The sequence below is a fragment of the Mesoplodon bidens genome (assembly GCF_964165515.1).
Source record: "Mesoplodon bidens genome assembly, chromosome: 11".
In the NCBI taxonomy this organism is placed as follows: Eukaryota; Metazoa; Chordata; class Mammalia; order Artiodactyla; family Ziphiidae; genus Mesoplodon; species Mesoplodon bidens.
The window spans coordinates 78258325-78275091 of record NC_138167.1 but is presented as its reverse complement, the minus strand read 5'-3'; the positions used below and the strand labels follow the sequence as shown (position 1 = coordinate 78275091).

General features: G+C 36.9%; 1 protein-coding gene across 1 annotated transcript in view; it reads left to right on the top strand.

The window, feature by feature from the left end:
* The window catches only part of ANO4 (anoctamin 4), a 422274-nt gene that overhangs the window by 208327 nt on the left and 197180 nt on the right, over positions 1–16767 (top strand). Inside the window, exon 3 of the mRNA XM_081248924.1 lies at positions 4176–4280. Within this exon, the coding sequence (XP_081105050.1) occupies positions 4176–4280 (105 nt within the window). The remainder of the gene's footprint in view (positions 1–4175; positions 4281–16767) is intronic.

Here is a 16767-nt window from a genome sequence, read left to right as displayed (position 1 = left end):
TATCAAGATGTGTTAAAGTTGTGGACTAGAAAGGAAAACTGGGACATTTTCTTAGTCTGTATCTACTGCTGTTGCTAGTAATGTGAAATTGCTGTAAAAGAGCTTTAACCGAGAAACTAATACGTTCAAGGCCTTGTCCTAGGTTCTGTAGGAGACAAAAAGGTGGACGCAGTTTGGTGCCAGGCCTGCATCAAGTTACAATCTAGTCGAAGGTGCTAGAGATGAGGAAGAAATCTAGACAGGGAGGACTAGGAACTCACATTTGTCTGTGTCTACACGGTGCTAGGTAACTTTGATGGAAAACATGTACTGTAAAAAAGATAAAATATAGATAGTTATATGGGTTCAGTGGGTGAAAAAGGGTATTTACTTGTTAGAATCAAGAAATGCTTGAAGCACAGAGCATTTAGGAGGGGCCTTAAAAGTAGAAAGGGATTTCTGTAGACAGAGATGGTTGGGATGGGAGAGGAATTGACATATTTGGTAACTAAGAAGTTCATATTTGAAGCTATTTTTGGTCCCTTTTGTATATAAGCATTTAGCTAAAATCCATCTATGCTAGGTACAAATCGAAAGTGAATTTTTAAGATGTTTGCTCAGCTGAAGACGTTTTATTGAATGCACATGCTGTTATCAAGGTTACTTTTTATCGAAACTACTTTCAGTTTTACTCATACTACAATCACAATTAAGATTTGAATTTAATGACTCCTATCAATCAAGTGTGAGAAAAGCTAAACGTAAATTTGGGGATCACATGAATTTTGTTCCTATTTTTCATTTTTAAAAATTGTTCAGTAGGTTCTCCACATCTTTAGGAAATCTTTTTAGCTTCCCTCTATAATGTAACTTATTTGTTTCCTTTTCTTCGGATGGCACTTAGTTGCATGTCAATTACTGAGGCCCTTCAGTTTGAAACCATGGCATCTTCACCCTCTTGACTAGTTTTTTCAGAGCTTTGTGTTTTGACTCAAAGTCAGAGACATCCACGACCATAGGAAGAAGTCCAATTCTCAACTTTTAGAAATCACACCAACACTACAGGATTAACAATGATTAATTAAATATCAAAAGTCCAAAGTAGACACACAACTTCTTGTACATTGAAGTTATTCAGTCTCTTTCACTTGGGCAGTACGTGCTAAAGGTGAAAATTGTCACCTTGACGGATTCATTTGAAAATATCCTCGTCCAGTGATCACTCTCCATTTAGGAAAGTGTACAGAAGTCCTTGTTTTACAGCATCCCCTACTTCATCATCTTAGACTTTAGTGAATGACTTACTGCCAGAAATTCCAGACCATTATATTTTATGAAAGTGTATTTTCATAAAATACACTTTTTTGTACTTTATGAAATACGTCTTGTATTTCATAAAATAAATAAATTTTGTATTTCTTCTAGAGCAGAGGAAGAAAAATGCCTTATATTTTAAGGATTCTAAATGCAATCTTAATGTTTAATATGAATAGAATGTTGCGTCTTGCAATTTAGAGCTATTTGAATTATATAGGTTAAGTGTATTAATTTGGAAAAACTTTTATTATACTTTTATTAAATTAGTTCCTTAATGGTTTAACATCTTAGTCTTTAAGTCTTGAATCCTTAATTTTAAAAACTTAATATCCTGTACTGCCACAATCTGAATTTTTAAATAACTTTAAAATATTTTGTGTATTGTGACAAACATAGAAAAAAATAAAGAATAAAACAAAATATACTCATTTCACAGCTGAGAGAACTTCTGTACCTAATGCAGTATTTTCTTCCTTTTCTAGTCATATAAAATGGTGTGGTTTTTAGTATACTTGAGATATATCTATATATTTATCTGTATCCTTATATCCACTTTCTTCACTTTTTTCTTCCCCACGTCTTTAATATTTTTTAAAGACAGACTTTGATGACCTGAATGCCTCTTTATATTGCTTCTTTTGTGACTTCTTATGCTCTTACCTGTCCTCTAACAAAAAAATTATTAAAAATTATGGAATTTTAGTTATGAAAAATTACAGTTATTTCATAGTCATAACTACTTCCACATGAATTTATGAACTCCTGTGACAAACAGCAAGTAAATAAATTGGGCTTCTATTTATTAGGCTATTTTAGAAGTCATTTGCTTTTTAGGTTATGTAATGACTTTTGTCCTGGTCCGAAGTCGTGGACTATTGTTAAGTCCAGTGAAAATTGGTAAATTTTCTTATTTCTAACAGCCTGTGTTTTTGACTGCTTGGGTATGTGTGATTTTAAAGACCAGTTAAGGGCATGGGTTGGTATTACATCTTTACAACTTAGTAGCTTTTTGGGGCAAATTACTACTTCTTACTGCACCTCCTTTTCAAGGTTAGAGTAAAAACTAGTGAGATAATAAAGTACATAGCACGCAGCCTGGCTGAAAAGTGGTATTCAATTTTTTTTTTCCCCCTGTCAATGTCATTGTGAGGTCTTTGGGTCTTTGGTTATTGAGCACAACAAAGGTGACTAGGCTTAGTAGAGGTTGAAAAGCATCAAAACTTTTCCCTACCCATTCAAGGTAGCTGGCCATGGTGGAGAAAAAAACAGATAGCCCATTTAAATTCTGGGCCAGCAGGAAGACATCTTTGTTCCATTCCATTGAGAAGCTTAGTCTCACCGATAACTTCAGACCTTGCAATGAGCCAACTGAATGCATGCATTTAAAAATTCACTTCTGTGTCTGCAGTGCTTAACTGTCACTTTAAATGCATGCTGGTCCCAAATAATTGACTTATGGATTCCTTCTCATTATTCAATGGCTGGATAGTTTCTGTAGAAATGCCAGTGTTGCTATAATAAATTATTATGGATGATAATAGTAATGGCTTCCATTTACTGAGTGCTATGACAGCTAAGAGCTTTTCATGCATTATCTCATTTAGTCCTCATGGCTACTCTGTGTGACTGTTACTATCACCCATTTCATGGATGAGGAAACTAAGATCTAGAGAGATTTGGTGTTCCCTAGTAAGAATTTGAATGCTGGTTTGTCTGCCTCCAGAATCTGAGCTTATAGCTTTACTTGTTACTCTCCTGCCTTTGTTTCATAAGTACTGCATATCCTCATAAATTTGTTCCATCTACATTAGTTGAGGGCCTACTCTGTGCTAGACACTGTTCTAAGTGATGGGTTATAGCATGCAGACAAAGGTTCCTGCCCTCCTAAAGCTCACCTTCTATTATAGTTACTTGTGTCCATCCCCCTTCCAGAATGAGTGTTTTTGTAAGATAGTAACTGTGTCTTATTCTTCTTGAGTTTTAGGGATGTAACTGAAATTTTATTCAAGGCTAAGAATAATTCCTGGGCTTATAAAAGAATTATTTCTACAAAAATTTTGGAAGCTAGAGTGTGCCCCATTTTATTTATCAGGCTCTCTGTTTATTTTAGCACTGATGTTTAGCCCTTCCAGACTCATCAGATTGGAGATGTTCTTACTGACTATTTTAAGAAGCATTCAGAGATTTATTATTATTAATGATAAAGCTACTTTTTGATATCTTGGTTTCTTTGACTTCCTTAACTATTGTATAGGTGTGTGGAGCAGCATAAAAAAACCCTCTTTCTTTAGAACACACCAGAAATACATTGGGCAAACCTAGTACAAGGACCTTAACTACTTCATAGAATAAATTAAAGTATTCTGGTATAATTGAAAAGTAAATGATATAACAGGGGAAGTCCAACTGTGAGAGAAAAAATTGATACCGTTTTTCTGTGATATCAGGAATATTAAATCCTTTCCTTTAAATAAATTATTACCATTTTAAGGAAGATGGTTTCATAAAGTATTAGTGGTGAATGTCCCTTTTTAGCCATGTAGAAGCTGAGAATAATTTTAAATGTCCTTGGGTGGAGGCTAGCATATTATATTCTTCACCTAGGAAATCATCCATAAATACTATGAAGTATGTGGTATTTTAATAAAGTAATTGCCTTATTTTTGCCTTGGAAATACAATTAAACCTTTGTGGTCCCATAAGGGGCAAATGGCTGGTAATGTTCCTCATTTTTTAAAAGTCATTTGTCCACGTGGGAGGATCATTGGCAAACCAGCTGGCTGTTCTTTTTAGATTTTGACATTGCTTCTCCTTGGGACCCTGATGCTGGGCTATCTGATAACCAGTGCAAATTCCATGAATATCTTTCCTTTCTCTAGAAGGAGGTGTGGATTTGCAAAGCTACCAGCTGGATATGCAAATACTACCTGACGGGCCAAAGAGTGATGTGGACTTTTCAGAGATTCTTAATGCAATACAAGAAAGTAAGTTTCACTCCAATTTTAAACTCACGTGAAAGGAGAAACTGTTATAACACTTGGGAGGGGTAATTCAACTAGAAACCTTAGATGCCAAGCTTTAAAATAAAATGATGTCTTAAAAGAGATGCTGTGTAAAATAATTTTGATACCAGAAGAGATGGTTAGTGAAATGCTGGTTTAATTTTTGAAACTGAACCACATAGTTTTGTGGTCTTCGATGAAGCCTAGTGGGAAAACTGTAGAGGGATTATAAATTCTGTATATTTAGTATGCTATAATATTTAGTAAGTAACTGGGTATTATATTTTTTTAGATTCCTTGATTAATCATAATCAAAGAAAAATCTTTAAGAAAACAGAATACTATTCCTTCACTCAGATATCAGTAGTAAGAAGTAAATGTTGACGCAGTAAGCTGAAATCAGGAGAATTTTATTCTCCAAAATGGGTATTGGAGTCATTGATGCTGGGCTGTGACCGAGAAGTAAATTCCTCTTTTCTAAGCATTTTGATTAATCAAGGTTTACTTTTCTCCCACTATTTTATTGTTACACAGTTTTCACTAAGAACTTTATCATAATCAATACATTTGCTCAAGTTAGAGATTTAGCATTGAGGATGGGGCTGCAGTATCACATACTAAGTCATCAGCATTCGTGTTTTGCTTACAGAGCTCTAATTCTAGATAATGTTAGTCTTTTAATATCAAATAATATTATGTAATATTGGATTTGAAGGCTGTAGACTGGAAGAGCATTGTATAAAGAACTACTGCAGTCTTTTGCTACTTTTAGTTTTTTGACATTGCATTTCTATACAATGAAATACATATTTCTAAATTATATTTATATTTCTATATTTTCTGTGAACATTTTAAAGCATTTTAGTACTATTTATCCCCTTTTGTCATTGGACTACCCTCCTGACCTTATGGGGTAATTACTATGTCCACTTTACAGGTAGGACAGCTCAGGGTGGGAGAAGTTAAGTGCCGACGTAATAAGATAAATAATGGAGACCAGAGTGGAATGGAGAGTCTCCTACCCTTCATTTAATTCCTTCATGAATGTACTTGGTATAGGGTTTAGACACTGAGGTGAAGGATCCTGGAATTGATGAAGATGAGGCTACTTCTGAGAGAAATATTTTTAATGAAGACTATAAGAGGACCAACTATTTGTTCTGGGTGGGCAATCCCTTCATACTAGGTTACTGAATAAAAGCGAAAAAATGTCCCCGGGAGAATAAAAATCAAATTAATAGACATTGGAAAGAAATTAACTTTTCATGGAAAGTTATAAAATTGTGTAATTACTTCCTTTGATTTGAAAGATGATAGATTATACTTTGCTTAAAGGATTTTTTTAAAATAAATGATAAAAGCTGGCTTCTATGCAGATATAGGAGATGAACTTCAATTTTTTTAGGGCTGAATGAACTTATATCAGGATGGGAATAAAGACGCAGACCTACTAGAGAATGGACTTGAGGACATGGGGAGGGGGAAGGGTAAGCTGGGACAAAATGAGAGAGTGGCATGGACATATATACACTACCAAACGTAAAATAGATAGCGAGTGGGAAGCAGCCACATAGCACAGGGAGATCAGCTTGGTGCTTTGTGACCACCTAGAGGGGTGGGATAGGGCGGGTGGGAGGGAGGGAGACGCAAGAGGGAAGAGATATGGGAACATATGTATATGTATAGCTGATTCACTTTGTGATAAAGCAGAAACTAACACACCATTGTAAAGCAATTATACTCCAATAAAGATGTTAAAAAACCTTACTTATCAAAAAGCTAGTATTATTGTAAAAAAAATGAACTAAATGTTCATAAGACTATTTTTATCATAATTTTGTGAGCACACCTTAGTAAAAACACATTTGTTTATGATGTTAACTGTTTTATAGTTTAGAATGGTGATCTCTTTATGAACAAGTAGAAGAGTACAAGTTTGTGAGAACTTGATATTTAAATTTAAAAACAAGAAAAAGGAAATATTCATTTTAAAAAGCAAATCAAGTTTTTATAGGTTTAAGAATTTTCCAATGTTTGAGAATTAATCTGTTTATTTTCTTGTTTAAAAAATAAGTTTTATGCTAAGTAGGTTTGGGAAGCCGTCCACACAGTCTGGGGCAACTCTGGTAAGAAAGATTTGGGCCGTTTATCTACCTTCAGAGTCTAACTAGAGATTCCAAATATGATTCAGATGTTTAACCAGTTCATTGAAATTTCTAAGTATAAAAACGCATGGTTTGGTTCTTCAAGGGACTGTGCCTTAGATTATTGTTTATAGAAAGCTTTGAAAGACCAAAATATTAAAAATGTAAAAAATATAGGATTTGAACATAAGTAAAACTCCATGTCTGCTACAAATGTTTTTATTGGGATTAGCAGGATGATGGAAAGATTTCACTGTTTCTTAGAATTTGTGGACATATATGTATGACCTTCAAGATTGGGCTAGAAGACTCTGTGTGTGTGTGTGTGTGTGTGTGTGTGCACGTTTCAAACATTTCTTGAGTGTCTTAGCAGCCATCATAGTAAGTGCTCTCCCTTACTATCTCTTGTCATTGTTAAGACAACCGTAATTAATAGATACTATTTTCTCCATTTTAAAGGTGAATATACCTCCCCAGGCGATATGATTAATATATGATAAAGTCAATATTTCATTGTATGTCAGTCCTTGTTATGCTAAATAAAAAGTGAGATAAAAATGATTAGGAAAAAATGAACTACTTTGGATTTTTACAATTTGATTCTTATGTGGTTACATCTTGATGCAAGAATTCCTCTACCATGCTTCTACACTGTAAAATACATTTACATTTTTTCCTATATTGCTTATGCCCTAAGTATAGCTTCATCTGTTCAAAAGAAGATGCCTCAGAATGGTTAACCATCCATAAGTTGTTTTTCAACTTCCCCCAGATGTATGGCTTATAGGAAGGAAAGAGTTATCTTATCCATCCATTCATGTATCCATCTCACCTGTCCTATGCCAGGTACTGAACTAGGCATAACACTTTAAAGCAGTGGTGAATGTTTTGGTGCACAGTTGGATTCAGGAAAAACTTTGTCTTATTGTTCAAAATGAAAGCAACCCATTTGCTTTCTAGGAGAAAAGCCTTTATATGTGGCAGTCTAATGTAAGGGGATACTTGTGTTTGGGTGTGTGTGTATTTTTTCCTTCATGTTTTTTTCCCCTCCCTTTCTATTCTCATCCCAAGTTAGCAGCCAAGTCTCTTCAATGCCTTTGTTTCAGCAGAGTTTTGTTTTTTTTTTTTTAATTTTTTAATTTGCTTGTTTTTGGCTGCATTGGGTCTTCTTGCTGTGCGCGGGCTGTTCTTCATTGTGGTTCTCGGGCTTCTCATTGTGGTGTCTTCTCTTGTTGCGGAGCGCAGGCTCTAGGCACGTGGGCTTCAGTAGTTGTAGCATGTGCACTCGGTAGTTGTGGCTTGCGGGCTTTAGAGTTCAGGCTCAGTAGTTGTGGGTCACGGGCTTAGTTGCTCCACGACATGTTGGATTTTCCTGGACCAGGGCTTGAACCCGTGTCCCCTGCATTGGCAGGCGGATTCTTCACCACTGCGCCACCAGGGAAGTCCTCTGCAGAGTTTTGAGTTGCCTAAAGTTCCTGCCTTTTGTTCTCTGAAAGTCTGATCTCCTGAGTGCCTGATGCTTAGAGAGGAGAAGAAGAGAGAGAGAGAGAGAAATAGACAGGAGGAATGTCCTAAGACAGGCTTCCTTGGAGTGTCCTGCAGTGGTAGCATGGCTTCTTGTAGGTGGGTGGGAAGAGAGGGAGTGGCTGTGTTGTGTGCCTGGGGGGACTGTGCCTGGGCCACCTGAACTGCCAGCCATGGCTGAGATTCTGCAGCCTGAGGAAGGAACAGATCCTTCAGCATTCAGGGAACTTTGGAGGCTCTGGGAAGGCAGCAGTCTCATCTTCCTGTTTCTTTGTTGTATACCCAGTTCCTTGAGCAGAGTATGGAGTATAGTAGCTGCTCAGTAAATTTTGTTAATGCATGAGTGAATGAATTCCACTGTAGACTCACAAAGGGGGCAGCTCAGCAGTAGCCAGTGGAGCAGCTTGGAGACCAGAGTAGTTTGCAAAACCTCTAGAACCTTTGTGCAGCTCTGGATGTGTGAGGTAGAGGAGTGGGAATGTCAGCAATGACTGAAATGAAACTGTATGCTGCGGATGGGTTGGTTGTATCCTCAGATGGGAAACCTGTGGATATAGAGGACCAACTGTATAGACTATGGGGCCTCCTGAGTGGCATTCATACCCTGACAGGCTTTATTGTGATATAGTCCATTAGGTTCTAATGGACTAGGGAACGAAAGAGAGCAAATAGCAAAGTATTTGGAAGGAGAACTGGGAGGTTGGAAGGATTATTGGATGATTGTTACACTGTAGTGTGACCCTTTGTGCTTGCATATGCCCCTAAGCAATCATATAGCTGTTCCCACATTGGTGGTGCTCTTGCTTCTGTGGGTGATGAGACTTAGTCATTTCTCAGTGACATCCAGTGAGTCATTTTGAATCCAGTGTCTTGAGCCCTGATTTCCCATTGTATTTTTAATTCACATGGCTATGCTGTTTCAAAGAGGAAGATGGGGGAGAGGGAGGAACTGACATCAGTTGAACATCTTGTCTGGCAACTCTGTGGTTGACTATTTACCTGTATTATTTTATTTAGTCTTAAACTCTCTTTGCCTTAATTTCCACATCTGTAAAAGGGAGGTAGTTGTAGACAATCTATGCAAAGCCCTTAGTGCCTGGCACATGGTAAGAGCTGTGGACATGTTGGCGGCCACCTTGTCTTCATTTCTCTCAACAGTCCTCTCTGGTACGTTGTATTATCCCCACTTAAAAGGTAAAGAAATTAAAGCTTGAACAAGTTAAAGAACCCAATTTAATAGTAAGTGGGAGGACTAGTGTTTGAACTCAGGTTTGTGTAAATCCAAAGCTCACACTCTTTCCAGAGAAGGGACAATTATGGTCAGTAGACTTTTAGGATTTTTAATGCACAACATCACTGATCTTGTTTCTAGTTGTGAAAAGGGAACCGAGGCTATTGAGCAAAGTTTGCATCAGGTATACAGTCCTTCTCTAAATATCGTTCCCAGTGCTGTAAGAGGTGCCATCATTAGCTGCCTTGTTACAGAAGTGACCAAGGTGTCTGTCTTTTCTTTAGAATGGAGCAGTTGCAAGAGAAGCTCTTCTTAAGAAACACGCTGTCTTGGGAACAAGTTAATGATCTTGGCCCCATTGCAGAGTGTATTGTGGGTACCCCATGCCATCGTGTATGCTCTGTAATTTTATAAACAGCATCCTTCCCAACCACACATTTTTAAAAAACTCATGACTTGTTTTTTTAAAGGCACATTTTGAATCTTAAAGCTAACTAAAGCTAACTAATCTAAAGTTAACTTTCCACGGCAGAATAAAAGTGCCTGCTCTCAGATCTATAACCATTAGAACCCCAGCTTGCTTATCCCAGTTTTTATTTGGGGAAATGTTAACAGACCCATTTAATTGTTGCCATAACACACTAGCAGAGGTCTCCAAACTTTTTAAAAGTTGGAATCTGTCTCCCCCTCCATATATTTTTATATATAATATGAATAATATTGATATTATGTAATATAAATATTATATAATTAGAATATAATTATATATTATATTATCACGTATAATATCTGTGTAAGAGAGATAAATGAGCTGCTTGGAGTAGGTAGGGGTAAAAGGTGTAGGACTTTGCGCAGTTTCCTTTTTGGCCTCCATGGCCCCTGAAGTTCCTCAAAAGAATCCTGGGGTTCCCAGGAACACACTTTGAAAACCACTGACCTATTAGAAAGGAATAAAGCCAGCTAAGGAAGGATTTATGTCCTTTCCAATTATTTATTTTGAGTTTTCTAAATTAGGCTTACTTTTTCTTCTTCTTGGTCCACCAGGCAATCTCTGCTTTAGGGACGTTATCAGATTCATTTGAAGAGTAGTGAACTTCTAGAGGGTCCTAGTCTTGCTAGTGCCATATAAATGCTAAGCAGTGTTTGGTTTTTAAAATCCCAGCCTAAGGTGCTCAAAGCTGTGCTGAGGCTGTGTGTTTTCCTGAATTTTTAAAAAACATTTAATCTGATCTATTCGTTGAATTTGTAAAAGTGTCAGACTTGTCGGGCTACAGATGTAAAGTATAGCTTTATTCAGATAAATGTTAAATCTGTGACAATTGTTTGCTGGTTAAATGACTTCCTGTTCTTGAAAGCCAAACATGATTTAAGAACAGTAGAATGCTTTCCACAAAACCAAGGAGTCAGCTAGAAATAGCCTGGATTTGGGAGTCAGACCTGGGTTCAGATTCATCTCTGTCACTTATGAGCTGTGTGACCATACTTAGCACCTCTGAACCTGGCTTCTTTCTCCTACTGCCTGTCTCATAAGGTGTTCTGAGGATGAAAGGAGAAAACAAGCCTCACCATCCTTCACACCTGGTTGGCTCTGAATAAATTGTCGTCCTTTCCCACTTTCTTCCTATTTAACTCTGAATCCAAGAGAAAAACAGATTCTTTCAAGCAATGGCACTGGGATAATTAGAATAAGAAGAAAATGGCAATTGATATAATCTTAAACTAGCTTTTATTTTAAAATGGGCATTGAGCACCTCTTCTTTGCTAGCTCTTGTGTCAAATTTGGAGCTCCCTTGGGCCTTCACCTGAAAGGAACCCTAAATGTAAAGATGAACTGGTTATAAAACAGCCAGGTAAGTGTTTAAATTGAGACATGAACAATCTTTTTTCTTTTTTTTTCTTCTTCTAATGAGGCTTTGAGGTCAATATGTAATACCTTCAGAATTCTGCCCATCAGATGTAATAATTTGGAACTCGGGATAAAAATAGTATAATGAACTGGCACGCTGGAGAACAAATATAGATACTTGGATTATACTGCACAGCCCTTTCATGTCTTCTTCAGTGACCTATAATTTCACTTTATTTTCTCTGCATCAGAAAATACTGAGATTAAAGTACTCCTGAACTATAATGCCAAGGCGGGGTTATTTTTTTAAAAGAGCAGGGAGTCGAACTATTTGATTTTTTGGAATTTATTTTTTACTCTTTTAGACTGTTTCTAAAACAGTCTAAACATTTGCAATTTGTTTTTTTGTTGCCTTTACAGCACTGATTCCTCAATTTAATCCTCTTGTCTGGAAGTACGAGGCTTCCCACTCATGTCTTGGTCATGTTTATACCTCCCGCACCTAAACTAAATGTTGGTTTAATAAGTGACAGAAGATAATCAGTTCACTTGTTTGTTTGAGCCCTTGCGATATATTTGCAGTCTCTTTTCCCAAGAGAATCGAACAATCGCTAACATCCCAAATGATTTTCACTGAAGGAATAATTGAAATAATTGCAGATATTTGAGGAGTAGATTCAGTACTCCGGCGGCAAATTTGCCTTCCCACACAGGAAGAATGTCAGCATCTCCTGCTTCCTGGCCCTCTGCCTTCTCTGTTCTGCCTCCATTCTGTGAGAGTATCACAAGCCAGCACTCAGAAATCTCTTTTCTATGCTGAGTTTGTGGCTTTACTCAGAGGCTGTAGCTGATTTTTGGTCTCCCAGGCAATTTGAGTTTCTTGACCCTTGTTCAGTTGTTAAATGTGATTCCCTGCTGTTTGGTTCCTGGGTCTCTTTAGGCTGAGTGCCTGCTTTTTGCAAAAGAGAATCATTTGGGGATCTCCCTTGCTTTCCCAAATGCATGGTACCCACCTACTGGGACCCATGTTAACTGCCAAGTTCTGTTCACACAGCCCTTCCTGAGTCTGAGTACAATGCAGGTCCATACCTGGTCTGCATGGAATTTTTAAATCCTCTCTCTTTCTCTCTCTTGCCATTCTTAATTGACTTCTCTGAACATTGGACTCTCTTATTTAATGAACCTAATTGCAGAATTCTACCAGGCAGATAATTATCAAACATTTTTTTATTCGAGAAAAGAAGTATGAGGGAGGTAATGGGATCCATTAACAAGTGACCTTGTTTGGTTGAAGAGGATGTTTGTCACGTCTGTGCCAGAGAGGGAGAGGCCCTGCTCCCACCTTGGCTGGACCATGAGCTCTGTGAGGTCAGGGGTCCTGCCTGTCATGTCCAGTACTTAAGCCCCAGGTTTTAGCCCAGCACAGTGTCTGCCCAGGGTAGGTACTCAGTAACTACTTGTTGAATAAATAGATTTCTAAAAATAGGTGAACTTCAGAGTTGGGGGTTTTCTTAAAGAAGAGAATGAAAGTTTGCATCAAAGGAGGTTGTACTTTGTTCTTAAACCTTACCTTGTAGTTAAAGTGGATCTATCAGTGACAATGGTGAAATACTGACAAAGGGCACATGTTTATTCTGTGGAGTGTTTACATGTTCTACAGTCTTCTTACTGACCACATGTTCAGCTGAGCATTTTTAAAAAAATTTTTTTTAATTTAATTTTATTTCTTTTTTTATACAGCAGGTTCTTATTAGTCATCAATTTTATACACATCAGTGTATACATGTCAATCCCAATTGCCCAATTCATCACACCACCACCCCCACCTCCCCACCGCTTTCCCCCCTTGGTGTCCATATGTTTGTTCTCTACATCTGTGTCTCTATTTATGCCCTGCAAACCGGTTCATCTGTACCATTTTTCTAGGCTCCGCATATATGCGTTAACATATGATATTTGTTTTTCTCTTTCTGACTGACTTCACTCTGTATGACAGTCTCTAGATCCATCCACATCTCAACAAATGACCCAATTTCATTCCTTTTTGTGGCTGAGTAATATTCCATTGTATATATGTACCACATCTTCTTTATCTTCATATGTCGATGGGCATTTAGGTTGCTTCCATGACCTGGCTATTGTAAATAGTGCTGCAATGAACATTGGGGTGCATGTGTCTTTTTGAATTATGGTTTTCTCTGGGTATATGCCCAGTAGTGGGAATGCTGAGTCATATGGTAATTCTATTTTTAGTTTTTAAGGAACCTCCATACTGTTCTCCATAGTGGCTGTATCAATTTACATTCCCACAAACAGTGCAAGAGGGTTCCCTTTTCTCCACACCCTCTCCAGCATTTGTTGTTTGTAGATTTTCTGCTGATGCCCATTCTAACTGGTGTGAGGTGATACCTCATTGTAGTTTTGGTTTGCATTTCTCTAATAATTAGTGATGTTGAGCAGATTTTCATATGCTTCTTGGCCATCTGTATGTCTTCTTTGCAGAAATGTCTATTTAGGTCTTCTGCCCATTTTTGGATTGGGTTGTTTGTTTCTTTAATATTGAGCTGCATGAGCTATTTATGTATTTTGGAGATTAATCCTTTGTCCGTTGATTCATTTGCAAATATTTTCTCCCATTCTGAGGGTTGTCTTTTTGTCTTGTTTATGGTTTCCTTTGCTGCGCAAAAGCTTTTAACTTTCATTCGGTCCAATTTGTTTATTTTTCTTTTTATTTCCATTACTCTAGGAGGTGGATCAAAAAAGATCTTGCTGTGATTTATGTCAAAGAGTGTTCTTCCTATGTTTTCCTCTAAGAGTTTTATAGTGTCCAGTGTTACGTTTAGGACTCTAATCCATTTTGAGTTTATTTTTGTGTATGGTGTTAGGGAATGTTCTAATTTAATTCTTTTACATGTAGCTGTCCAGTTTTCTGAGCACCACTTATCGAAGAGACTGTCTTTTCTCCATTGTATGTCCTTGCCTCCTTTGTCATAGATTAGTTGACCATAGGTGCGAGGGTTTATCTCTGGGCTTTCTATCTTGTTCCATTGATGTATGTTTCTGTTTTTGTGCCAGTACCATATTGTCTTGATTACTGTAGCTTTGTAGTATAGTCTGAAGTCAGGGAGTCTCATTCCTCCAGCTCCGTTTTTTTCCCTCAAGACAGCTGTGGCTATTCGGGGTCTTTTGTGTTTCCATACAAATTTTAAGATTTTTTTGTTCTAGTTCCGTAAAAACTGCCATTGGGAATTTGATAGAGATTGCATTGAATCTGTAGATTGCTTTGGGTAGTATAGTCATTTTCACAATATTGATTCTTCCAATCCAACAACATGGTATATCTCTCCATCTGTTGGTATCGTCTTTAATTTCTCTCATAAGTGTCTTATAGTTTTCTGCATAAAGGTCTTTTGTCTCCCTAGGTAAGTTTATTCTAGGTATTTTATTCTTTTTCTTGCAATGGTAAATGGGAGTGATTCTATAATTTCTCTTTCAGATTTTTCATCATTAGTGTATAGGAATGCAAGAGATTTCTGTGCCTTAATTTTGTATCCTGCAACTTTACCAAGTTCATTGATGAGCTCTAGTAGTTTTCTGGTGGCGTCTTTAGGATTCTCTATGCATACTATCATGTCATCTGCAAACAGTGACAGTTTTACTTCTTCTTTTCCAATTTGTATTCCTTTTATTTCTTTTTCTTCTCTGATTGCTGTGGCTAGGACTTCCAAAACTGTGTTGAAGAATAGTGGTGAGAGTGGACATCCTTGTCTTGTTCCTGAACTTAGAGGAAATGCTTTCAGTTTTTCACCATTGAGAATGTTTGCTGTGGGTTTGTCATATATGGGCTTTATTATGTTGACGTAGGTTCCCTCTATGCCCACTTTCTGGAGACTTTTTATCATAAAAGGGTGTTGAATTTTGTCAAAAGCTTTTTCTGCATCTATTTAGATGATCATATGGTTTTTATTCTTCAGTTTATTAATATGGTGTATCACATTGATTGATTTGCATATATTGAAGAATCCTTGCATCCCTGGGATAAATCCCAAGGATGATCATGGTGTATGATCCTTTTAATGTGTTGTTGGATTCTGTCTGCTAGTATTCTGTTGAGGATTTTTGCATCTATATTCATCAGTGATATTGGTCTGTAATTTTCTTTTTTCTGTAGTATCTTTGTCTGGTTTTGGTATCAGGGTGATGGTGGCCTCATAGAATGAGTTTGGGAGTGTTCCTTCCTCTGCAATTTTTTTGAAGAGTTTGAGAAGGATGGGTGTTAGCTCTTCTCTGAATGTTTGATAGAATTCACCTGTGAAGCCATCTGATCCTGGACTTTTGTTTATTGGAAGATTTTTCATCACAGTTTCAATTTCATTACTTGTGATTGGTCTGTTCATATTTTCTATTTCTTCCCTGTTCAGTCTTGGAAGCTTATACCTTTCTATGAATTTGTCCATTTCTTCCAGGTTATCCATTTTATTGGCATAGAGTTGCCTTGTAGTAGTCTCTTAGGATGCTTTGTATTTCTGTGATGTCTCTTGTAACTTCTCCTTTTTCATTTCTTATTTTATTGATTTGAGTCCTCTCCCTCTTTTTCTTGATGAGTCTGGCTAATGGTTTATCAATTTTGTTTATCTTCTCAAAGAACCAGCTTGTAGTTTTATTGATCTTTCCTATTGTTTTCTTTGTTTCTATTTCATTTATTTCTGCTCTGATCTTTATGATTCTTTCCTTCTGCTAACTTTGGGTTTTGTTTGTTCTTCATTCTCTAGTTCCTTTAGGTGTAAGGTTAGATTGTTTATTTGAGATTTTTCTTGTTTCTTGAGTTAGGCTTGTATAGCTATAAACTTCCCTCTTAGAACTGCTTTTGCTGCATCCCATAGCTTTTGGATCGTCATGTTTTCATTGTCATTTGTCTCTAAGTATTTTTTGATTTCCTCTTTGATCTCTTGGTTATTTAGTAACGTATTGTTTAGCCTCCATGTGTTTATGTTTTTTACATTTTTTCCCTGTAAGTCATTTCTTATCTCATTGTGTTGTGGTCCGAAAAGATGCTTGATATGATTTCAATTTTCTTAAATTTACTGAGGCTTCTCTCCCATTTCCTTAAATTTACTGATGTGTGACCCAAGATGTGATCTATCCTGGAGAATGTTCCGTGTGCACTTGAGAAGAAAGTGTAATCTGCTGTTTTGGGATAGAATGTCCTATAATTATCAATTAAATCTATCTCATGTATTTTGTCCTTTAAAGCTTGTGTTTCCTTATTTATTTTCATTTTGGATGATCTGTCCATTGGTGTAAGTGAGGTGTTAAAGTCCCCCACTATTACTGTGTTACTGTCGATTTCCTCTTTTATTGCTGTTAGCAGTTGCCTTATGTATTGATGTGCTCCTATGTTGGGTGCATATATATTTATAATTGTTATATCTTCTTCTTGGATTGATCCCTTGATCATTATGAAGTGTCCTTCCTTGGCTCTTGTAACATACTTTAAAGTCCATTTTATCTGATCTGAGTATTGCTAATCCAGCTTTCTTTTGATTTCCATTTGCATGGAATATCTTTTTCCATCACCTCACTTTTGGTGTGTATGTGTCCCTACGTCTGAAGTGGGTCTCTGATAGACAGCATATATATGGGTCTTGTTTTTGTATCCATTCAGCAAGCCTGTGTCTTTTGGTTGGAGCATTTAATCCATTCATGTTTGAGGTAATTATCAAT